Here is an 11,218-nt window from a genome sequence, read left to right as displayed (position 1 = left end):
TGTATTGCTTAGTTCCTTGGTCCCAAAGTACTTGCTTCCTAATTGCCATACTGTCTACAATTAGACATGAATCGCTGAACTGGTCCCTTACAATTGGGTTTAAATCAATGTACTTAAAAACACTTGCCACCCATTTGGAAATGAATGATTTATGGGGCAGAGGCATTAACTTTTGCAGGTATTCATATGCTGCTGGTGAATAAAAGTACACAGTCATCACAAGCATTTTTCACATTTGTTGTGTATTACCCTTTGAGGAGAGATAATTGTTCACTAAATTGCACACTAATTCCACTTGTGTTCCTTTCTGATGATTGAGGAAGTTATGTAACTTCTCAGGAAGATGCCCCTTCTCCTTCAATGAACTTATGATGTCATCCATGGAAAACACTTTCTTTTCTCTTCTTCGAAGTTTTTCACGGACGCACTTCGGTTTACGTTTTAATTCGTGCACAATGTCTGAGGAAAAATTGCAAGTTTCGGTCGCCTAGTCTTCCATTTCTACTTTCGACTGTATACCACAACCAATTACTGAAGAACCAACTGCACTCTGAAATACAGAAATAATTTCGTTATATATGAATGAAATAACTCAAGGCTTGATGAAAAAATATTATAAGAAAACTTTGGGGTTGTGAAAACATCATTATACTAGCGTTTTCGACACAATTCGCAGCTTCTGCATTGGATAAATGGGACGTGCTTTCCACGGAAGAATTCTCATTGACAACATTCTCCACGCTATCAGTAGCTTCTGCAGGGGGCAAATCGAGCACAGATTCCATGACAGAACGCTAAAAACAAAAATATGGACCTGGATTACAACATTGATTAGACCTATGTAGCCCATTTGTGTCCGTACGAAATAAATTCACAAAAGTAAAAAGCACACACATAGCAAGGAAATTAATTAGCTACCTCAAACGGAGATGGATAGTTGTCACTCAAAATCCTAACAACATGTCATCGTGGCTGTTTATTTGGTGGCATGAAATGTGTCGGAAAGTCAATAACTGATGGCACTGCTTCGGGTTTGAGACGTTTCTTCCACGTTCCAGGGCTCAGTACGTAATCATCTTGTCGGAAATGCTTTCCGCAAAGAAGGCTGCAAGACGTAGGATTAAAACCTTTCCGCTTCACGGAAGTAATCCACTTCTTTAGCAGCTCTGGGTGTTTTAGAGGAAACCTGTTCAAAAACATCGAATTAGCAAACGCACAAAGTCTGTATTTTTGTCGTATTGCATCGGTAGTCCTATTACCTGGGAAATGGTAAGTCACTTTCCTTACTCCATCGCTGCGTACAATTGAAAGCGGAACAAGAAATCACCATTTCGATAATCCTTAATTCCTTGTACACCGTGCAGACCGAGAGAAACTTCTTGGCAAGAAGTTCTTGCCAAATTCGAACATGGCGGTTGGCGGACAATACAGACAACAGTATTCGGCTGGTAGAGCCATCTATCGGTAGGTCCGGTAGTTGAGCATCCCTCATTTCGCTAGCTTTAGACGCCTGTTATCTGGTTTCTTTCAGTGTGAGTGTGTAGGCAGGTGCAACGTCATGGGATAGCGGAATTTTGTGTGTGACATTCTCCAGGTAAATTTTAAGCGTTTATAAACTATAAACAAGAGTAAGTGAAGAAAACTGTTTCGTAAGTAAATTAGTGCGCTACTTCATGTTTATCACAATAACAGTTCAGTTTGACGAGTGTAATAGTTCGCGAATATCTTGTGATGACGCTGTGGTAGCTATGTTTGAGGTTGTTGTCATTTAATTTTTAATGGGTACATAAGGATGAGATTTTATTCTGTATTTATGATCACATCACCTATAGTGTGTTTGGTGAAGGTGTACGAGTGTTGTAAATTTTCAGGTTATGTTCATAACAACTAAATACCCGAGTTATTAGAGCTTGTTGTTTTTGGCCTGTCCGGTAAAATCGCTACGTGTATCTTAGTAAAAGAAATGGATTAGATTGTGACGTGTTGTCAGGAGCAGTTTGCCCATGCAATGATCTCCGTCATGTACTTCGTGACTGACGAGAAAAGGCGGACAGTGAAATTCAACACATTTGCTATGTTAGTACGGTTATGTTGACTTACTTAGATATAATAATGATTGTGATGATAATTTGCTGTGATGTGGACATATAGCGGCTCCAGATTTTAGAGCTAACGTAAGCATGTTTACAAGTGCCCACAGTTACATCATTTCATGCTTTTGAGTATGTTCGCATGAAAGGAAATGCTGTAATTCTGTTGCATTTTGCTAGTTTTCCCTGTGCGTTGATTACTCGTGTCGTTAGTACTCTTCTAATCATGTGTAAATACCAGTTTGTTGCAGTGTGTGGGTTTTAGTGGAGTTCTGTATAAGAATACTGTAATTTAGGAACTGGCGAAACACAAGGTACAAATTAACTGTAATTCGTCTAACATAAAGCATTACATGCCATCAGAACTACATAGATCATTCATCATAGTTACAGTTAGTAGGAAGTCGTTTTAGTAAATCAGTTTTGTAAGAAAAAACGAACCACTGTTTAATCTCGATGGTAATGATGAATGAGAACTTTCGCACTACAGTGAGCAATCTATGGTACATGTATATGGTTTTCTTTAATTGCAGGTAGAGATTCCAAAATGATGATGCTTACTATAAACTGAATACACATCCGTGAATGAATACAGATGAAGGAAGTTTCAAGGTAATACCTATGTTGAAAATGCATATTCACTGATAAACAAACAATCTGTGCGTCTAGATTCTCATCATGTCCCTATCAGACTGAAATTAACGCAATGAACAAAGTGTAGAATGAAATATTTGATGTTATTCAGAAATTTCGCTGCAATCTCTCGCCCACTTTAATTGTTTGTAATGCTGAAGTTAGTGCATGCACAAAGAATACACAATCTTCCATAATTGTCACAATAGAAAAGTATCCATGAGCCAGTGTTAAAAACGAGCAGTACCAACTATAAATACTCAGTTTCCAGTGCATGTTACTTTGAGTGTTCTCACTCTTCATGACCTGAGAAATGTAAATGAGTTTGTATCACTGAACCTACTTTTCCTCATCCTTTCTGTTTCCTGTGTAATCACCCATTTGCTGCACCCATTAGATGAGTGAAAACACTGCCTTTGAGCTATACCTCATGGTAACAACAGAAACTGAGTACCACTGTTCTTATCTGATTGCTTTTTTTTCAGACTGTAGAACTAAAGCAATGGACCAGGAGCCAGCTATGTGGATAAAAAAAGAGGGAACGGCTGAAGTAAAAACAGAGTTATACTTCATGGTAAGTGGCTTACTTGTATTTCTTAACAGTGTTTCGTTAATGTGTACAGTATGGTGTGTGAATACATAAAATTAATGTCATACTGCTGGAAACATGGGTAATTCTGTTTACTAAACAACTGATGAACTTTCACTCTTAAATGACATTTTGCACAGTGCATTGAAATAAGCCTGTTATTAAACCTCACATAGAATTCAGCAAGAGTTTCAATTTAATGTTCAGTAAACAGGGAAAACTTTTAATGCACAATTCAATTATATTGATAACGTGGTTGCCATAATACGCTTCTTTTAAATGACAACCTTAATGTGCAACTTAAGAATAACTATGACCATAGTGAGTCTTAGCAGTGCCATTAAATTTATAAATGGTATGGCTGCAGTTAATGCATTATTGCAGTGTATCGTGGTATTGAATAAGAAATGCAATTTATGGATGATGTTGAAGTGACATTTGCACGTCACTAATCCGAGAAGTAAATTTTGTAGTGCTATTAACATTGGGTGTTGACCCTGAATATGTGAACAAAGTGTAAGAAGAACTGTCAGCAGAGTCATTCCATGTCAAGTGGCCTAAGGATCCCCACTCGGACATCTCCAACTTCCATGAAATTTTTAGAAGTTGTACATATAGACCTTACATACAGACCTTACATATAGCACTGCCAAATTACAGCTTCATAAGTAGTATGGTGGGGCTACTAGCTACCTTTTCATAAAGGCTCAATTTTTGACATTGCAACTGACTTGAATAAATGATCAAATTTGTTTTACCATTGTTCAGGATCTGAGAGACCTGTCGTTCTGAAACTTTGTGATCATGTTCAACTTTTTGGGTAAAATTTCTTAGCTGTAAAAGAAAAGGTCATACTATAGTAAATTCATCATAGTGTGCTATCAAAGTGGCTCATGACTCTTTTCAAGCCAAATTTTGACTGCACTTCATTGCCTTGTATCTACTGAAAGAATAAATTTCTGAAGCTGCTACTTTAGTTATCTGCAGCCTGTCAGCATGTCATAAAGCACTGCCAGTGGCATCCAGATTGCTCAAATAATAACCTAGTTATCTGAGCTCACCTTGTCTGATCAGAAAAGTTTTTATTTTAGAGACAGACCAGTTTAGTGTCAACAGTTGAGTTTAATGACATGCTTCAACAATCAGTCTGAACCACATTGTTGTGTAGTGAAGAGTGTTCAGATGTTGTGTGTGACTTTTTAAATGATGTAAAGTGTGTTGCCATCACTGAATAAACATCGTTTTTCAGTATGTAAAAATTATTGCAAGGTATGGGGTGACCTTTTTAGAAATGTTTCAGGTTATTTAATTTTTCTGTTGTATTCTCAAGGAAGTTCCCAGTACCTATGATTGTTTAATATTTATCAGTTGGGAATATACACCACTTTCACTTTATCTAATATTGAAACAAACAGCAATTAGAAGCATAAATTTAATTGTAGTGTCATGGATATCAATGAGGTTTCAGTACGGTGTGTCATTGGTCCTGCAGGTCATTATGCATATCAGCAGAAAATATACACACATCAGTGAGACTCCATTCCAATCAAAGATTTTTAAGTAGAGTGATAGGAATTAATAAACCAAAGAAGTGAGGTATGTCTTGCTGAAAATGCATAAATATGCTTTCCTCACAATATGCCTGTGGACAAATATGACTTTCTACCATGATATTGTTGTAAACCTTTTGGTGCAAAGAACCATTCTATTAAAAAGGGTTTACAGATTGTCAATGTGGAAACAGCAAAACAATTACAAGCACTGACTAAGAGCAATGTGAAACCTGGTCGGAAGATATGTCCAGCTTGCAGAAACAATTTTTAGCAAAGAAAGCTGAAAAATCAGTCAACTTCAAACCAGTCAGAAGATGAAGCATATTCAGAGGTATCAATTGATTCAATTCTAACTGCTTTTGGGGTCTCCCCTCTAAAATTTCTGAGAATATCCAAAAGGGATGTGAAAGGTTATGCAAAACGAAAAATAAACTCAGTTCAACAGGCAATTGTGAATAACATTGCTGCTGTTGGAGGATTCACCCCAAAAGATCTTGAAACTCCTAGTACAAGCAAGACATATCCTCCCCCCAGGGGGTCCACAACTCTTTTGTGGATACGTGCGTAGCGAGCACGGGACCCCGAGCTAATGTGGCCTTCCTTCCTTTCCGGGCTGCATACCTTCCCATTCCGCATCCTTCCCCATCCCTATTTTCGCCCCTCCTCCCCTCACCTCTGGCTCTTTCCTTCCCTTTCTCCCCATCTGGGAGTATGGTTTGTGCCTACGTCCGGAGACGGACGCTCGTAAATGTACTGCATTCTTTGCCTTCCTTGCTTTTATGTCTTCTTCCTTCCTTTGTCCTTCTCTGTCTTCTTCCTTCCTTTGTCCTTCTCTTTTCCTTACCTCTTCTCTTTCCCTTTTCTCCGCTGCGGCGTTTGAGACCTCTCTTCCTTCCTTTCCCTTTCTCTTTCTTCCTCCCTGTGCGTGTCTGAAGGCCGACCCACACCCTTCGTGCGTAGCCGGTGACGGGGTAACGCGTAATTCCCCGCCCCAGGTAGACAGGTAGGACACGTACGTACCCCCTGGTAACGGCCAGGCCCAGGGAGGGGTGATTACCCGAGCTGATACCTTCCGAAAATGCCGATTGGTCCCTCCGTCCGTTTGTCGGGAGGTGTGACCTGAGGTGTGAACAATCACCTAAGGCGGGAGTGCCCTCAGAGAGGGCCCCCACAAGGGAGGAGCGCGCCATCGGAGACGCCGGTAATCATGGGGGATTCTTCCGCAATGGTTTCCTCACCTTCCACTAAGTCTGCTCACAAACGTAAGTATACTGAGTCTCAGCCACAGACGATTCTTCCATCGTTGCCACAGTTCCTTGTTGTTTCTCGGTCTGATGAAGGTCACGACTTCTCCACGGTCAACCCTTTCATTATTCAGAAAGGTGTCGAAGCAATAGCAGGTCCTGTAAAGTCTTGTTCCAGATTACGGAATGGCACCCTGTTGTTAGAAACACACAGTGCCCTCCAGGCACAAAAATTGCTGCGTACTTCTCTGCTCCACACCTTCCCTGTCCAGGTGGAACCGCACCGTACCTTAAATTCCTCGCGTGGAGTCGTTTATACACGCTCCCTCGATGGATTGTCTGACGAAGAAATTCAGCACTATCTGTCTGACCAGGGCGTAACGGCAGTTCATAGAGTAATGAAACGGGTTGACACGAACATCATTCCAACCCGCACTGTCTTCTTGACATTTGACACAGTTCAACTCCCATCGAAAATCAAAGCAGGCTATGAGATAATTTCCGTTCACCCTTACGTCCCAAACCCTACGCGTTGCTATCGATGTCAGCGGTTCAATCACACCAGCCAGTCCTGTTCCAATCCGGCCAAATGTGTTACGTGTGGCAAGGATGCCCATGAGGGTGCTTGTCCACCTCCATCCCCTCGCTGCATCAACTGTATGGGTGACCACGCTGCTTCCTCTCGAGATTGCCCCGTTTTTAAGGACGAGAAGCTCATCCAGGAAATAAGGGTGAAGGAAAAGGTGTCGACCTTTGCTGCTCGAAAATTATTCGCCAGTCGCAAGCCCACCGTGCCTCAGACAGGAAAATACAGCACTGTCCTTGCTTCTCCTCGGCCAACAAAGGAGGCGTCCACGCAGACTTGCGACCTCACCTTTAGTACCACGGTCGTCAGATCGGCCAGCGCAAAGATCGCTTGTTCAACCTCACCACTTTCGCCTGCCCACTCTATGGCTCACCCTTCGTCGGGTTCTGCTACATCTCGAGCCCAAAAGTCGGACGCCAAGTCTTCGAAAAAAGAGCATACTCGTGAAGAGTTTTTACGTACCGCAACTTCACAACCATCGGTTCCTTCTTCATCTAAACCACATTCTTCCAAGAAGGCTACAAAGAAACCCAGTTCCTCTCCTTCTCCGCCAAGGCGTGCCCCCTCTACAGCACCACCTGGCGGAAATCGCCCTCGGCCATCTTCTGTGTCGCCGAGGCGCACTGCTGATGGCCGGTCAACCGGCCGATCGCTGGTGGCAGGGACTGCTCCTGACCAACCTATGGATCAGGATCTTCTGCCTTCGGCTGAATGCCATTCCATGCTGTCGGTTGCTAGCTCCGAGCAGTCTTTGAGTTGACAGCAACTTTGGTCACATTCTTCCATTTTCTTTTCACCCCATGTCCATTATCCACTGGAATATCCGCGGCATTCGAGCCAATCGGGATGAATTGTCGGTCCTCTTACGCTCCTACTCGCCGGTCACCTTCTGTCTTCAGGAAACAAAGCTGCGTCCCCATGACCTCTTTGTTCTCCCTCACTTTCAGTCCGTCCGATATGACCTCCCCTCTGTTGAAGGCACTCCAGCCCATGGAGGACTCATGATTGTTCTCCATGATACTCTCCATTATCACCCAATCCCCTTAAACAGTTCCTTCCAAGCTGTCGCCGTCCGTCTTTCCCTTTCTGGATACACGTTCTCTCTTTGTACTGTATACATTCCATCATCCACACCAATGGCACGAGCTGATCTCCTTCATCTTCTTGGTCAGCTTCCACCCCCCCATTTGCTGGTTGGGGACTTCAATGCCCACCACCCGCTTTGGGGATCTCCTCATCCTTGTCCACGTGGCTCTCTATTGCTAGACGTCTTCCACCAAGCGGATCTAGTTTGCCTCAACACTGGGGTCCCCACATTTTTGTCTGCCTCCATGACAAATTTATCTCATTTGGACCTTGCGGTCGGTACTGTTCCGCTAGCTCGGCGCTTCGAATGGTTCGCCCTTGATGATACACACTCGAGTGACCACTTTCCATGTGTCCTTACACTGCAGTCTCCACTGCCATATATGCGCTCACGACGCTGGACATTTGCCCAAGCCGATTGGACACTTTTTTCGTCTCTCGCGACATTCGATGACCGTCGCTTTCCCAGCGTCGACGATGAGGTCACACATATTACCGACGTTATTCTTACAGCTGCGGAACGTTCAATACCACGCACCTCCGAATTGCCCCGGCGCCCCCCAGTTCCTTGGTGGAACGAGGCATGCCGTGACGCACTACGTGAGCGGCGACGTGCTCTACGCAATTTCCGTCACCATCCTACTTTGGCCAACTGTATCCGCTATAAGCAGCTCCGTGCGCGATGCCGTCGCGTCATCCGCGATAGCAAGAAGGCAAGCTGGAAATTCTTTATTAGCTCATTTAACACCTTCACTCCCTCCTCGGAAGTTTGGAGTCGGCTTCGACGGTTCTCAGGCGCGCCTAGTTTCTCCCCGGTCTCTGGGCTCACTGTCGCGCATGATACCTTAGTGGACCCCGTCGCAATTTGTAACTCATTGGGTCAGCACTTTGCTGAGATTTCGAGCTCTTCAAATTACCCGCCAGCGTTTCTCCCGAAGAAACGTGCAGCAAGAAGTGCGACATCTTGCTTTCTCCTCTCCAAATCACGAAAGCTACAATACTGTTTTCTTCATGCGGGAACTCCAACATGCCCTCTCTTCTTCTCGCTCCTCCGCCCCAGGACCGGATGGAATCCATGTCCAGATGTTGCTGCATTTATCAACCCATAGTCTGCGTTACCTCCTTCGCCTTTATAATCGAATTTGGACCGACAGTACCTTTCCCAGACGGTGGCGGGAAGCTATTGTCGTTCCCGTTCCAAAACCTGGAAAGGACAAACATCTCCCCTCTAGCTATCATCCCATTTCTCTCACGAGTAGTGTCTGTAAGGTTTTGGAGCGTATGGTGAATTACCGTTTAGCTTGGTGGCTGGAATCCCGCAGTCTTTTAACACCTGCCCAATGCGGATTCCGAAAGCATCGTTCTGCAGTTGACCATCTTGTTGCTCTCTCCACTTACATCATGAACAATTTTCTCCGGAAACGCCAAACGGTAGCAATATTTTTTGATCTGGAGAGAGCATACGATACCTGTTGGAGGACAGGCATCCTCCGCACACTGTTCTCTTGGGGCTTTCGAGGCCGGCTGCCCCTTTTTCTTCGCGAATTTATGGCAGAGCGCACATTTAGGGTGCGGGTGAACACTACTCTCTCCCGTACTTTCTCCCAAGAAAACGGGGTACCCCAGGGTTCCGTGCTGAGTGTTGTACTGTTTGCCATCGCCATAAATCCAATTATGGATTGTCTCCCTCATGATGTCTCGGGCTCCCTCTTTGTGGACGATTTTGCGATCTACTACAGCGCTCAACGGACCAGCCTTCTTGAACGACGTCTTCAAGGATGTCTCGATCGCCTCCACTCGTGGAGCATCGAAGCTGGCTTCCGTTTCTCACCCAGTAAGACCGTTTGTGTCAATTTTTGGCGACGTAAGGAGTTTCTTCCGCCCTCCTTACATCTAGGTCCTGTCAACCTTCCGTTTTCAGACGTCGCTAAATTCTTGGGTCTTATGTTTGACAGAAAACTATGCTGGTCCTCCCACGTTTCCTATCTTTCGGCTCACTGTCTGCGATCGCTTAACACCCTCCGTGTCCTGAATGGTACCTCCTGGGGAGCGGACAGAGTGGTCCTTCTCCGCCTCTATCGCGCCTTAGTGCGCTCGAAATTGGATTATGGAAGCATAGTCTGCTCCTCTGCTCGGCCGTCTATTCTTCGGCGTCTCGATTCTATCCACCACCGTGGATTACGTTTAGTGTCTGGAGCTTTTTACACTAGCCCTGTGGAAAGCCTTTATGCTGAGACTGCTGAACCTCCGCTGTCCAATCGGCGAGCAGTCCTCCTGAGTCGTTATGCTAGCCATCTGTCTTCCATGCCTGCTAATCCAGCCCAAGACCTTTTTTTCGACGCCTCCTTTGATGTAGGGTATGCAGGCCGCTCCTCCTCCCTACTACCCCCGGGAGTCCGCTTCCGTCAACTGCTCCATTCTCTTTCCTTCCGCTTTCCTAAAACCTTCTTGACAACTTGGGGTACAGCACCGCCTTGGCTCCGTCCCCGGATCTGCCTGCTCCGTGACCTTTGTCAATTTCCCAAGGATGGTACCCCTACACTTATTTATCGTCGGGCATTTGCTGCTCTATGTGCACAAATGACGGACGCCACATTTATTTACACCGACGGCTCGAAAACATCGTTAGGTGTAGGGAGTGCCTATATTGTTGGCGACACCCCAAATCGCTTTCGGCTTCCCGACCAATGTTCGGTTTATACTGCGGAGCTTTACGCTGTTCTCCAGGCTGTCCACTACATCCGCCGCCATCAGCGGATACAGTACATTATCTGCTCAGATTCTCTCAGCTCTCTCCTCAGTCTCCAAGCTCTTTACCCTGTGCACCCTCTGGTCCACCGGATTCAGGACTGTCTGCGCTTGCTCCACCTGGGGGGCGTCTCAGTGGCGTTCCTCTGGCTCCCGGGACACGCTGGTATCTGTGGGAATGAGGCGGCCGATATAGCGGCCAAGGCTGCAGTCTCTCTTCCTCGACCAGCTATTCAGTCGCTTCCCTTCACCGATATACGGAGCGGTTTATGTCGCCAAGTTGCTCATTTATGGCATGCGCATTGGTCGGCACTTCCCCGTAATACATTGCGGGAAGTGAAAGCCCTTCCTTGCGCTTGGACCTCTTCCTCCCGAACGCGTCGTCGGGAGGAGTTAATTTTAGCTAGACTCCGGATAGGGCACTGTCGTTTTAGCCATCGACATCTTTTAAGCGGCGATCCTCCCCCACTCTGTCCCCACTGCTCTCAGCTGTGGACGGTAAGACACCTTTTAATTGAATGCCCCTATTTTAATCCGTTACGCTCCCGTCTACAGCTATCGTCTGATTTATCGTCGATTTTAGCAGATGACACGCGCTCAGCGGACCGCGTTCTCCAGTTTATTAGTGACAGTGAAATGACGTCAGTCATTTGAAGCTTTTTTTGGGGACAACCACCCCCTTTCTGTAG

At 45.1% G+C, this 11,218-nt stretch overlaps 1 protein-coding gene across 7 annotated transcripts in view; it reads left to right on the top strand.

Annotated features, from left to right (window-relative positions):
• The first annotated feature begins 1,470 nt into the window (after nt 1-1,470).
• Nucleotides 1,471-11,218, top strand: part of LOC126108955 (zinc finger protein 492-like) — a 139,395-nt gene continuing 129,647 nt past the window's right edge. For 5 of the 7 annotated variants that reach the window (XM_049914340.1, XM_049914337.1, XM_049914343.1 and 2 more), the window contains exons 1-3: nt 1,471-1,594; nt 2,624-2,702; nt 3,209-3,297. In XM_049914340.1, coding sequence (XP_049770297.1) covers nt 3,226-3,297 — 72 coding nt within the window. In that variant the 5' untranslated portion in view covers nt 1,471-1,594; nt 2,624-2,702; nt 3,209-3,225. Of the gene's footprint in view, nt 1,650-2,623; nt 2,703-3,208; nt 3,298-11,218 lie in introns of all 7 variants that reach the window. The other 2 variants (XM_049914338.1, XM_049914339.1) reach the window with 2 other exon arrangements.

The sequence above is a fragment of the Schistocerca cancellata genome, chromosome 11 (assembly GCF_023864275.1).
Source record: "Schistocerca cancellata isolate TAMUIC-IGC-003103 chromosome 11, iqSchCanc2.1, whole genome shotgun sequence".
In the NCBI taxonomy this organism is placed as follows: Eukaryota; Metazoa; Arthropoda; class Insecta; order Orthoptera; family Acrididae; genus Schistocerca; species Schistocerca cancellata.
The sequence above is the reverse complement of the archived record's forward strand: the minus strand, read 5'-3'. Positions and strand labels throughout refer to the sequence as shown.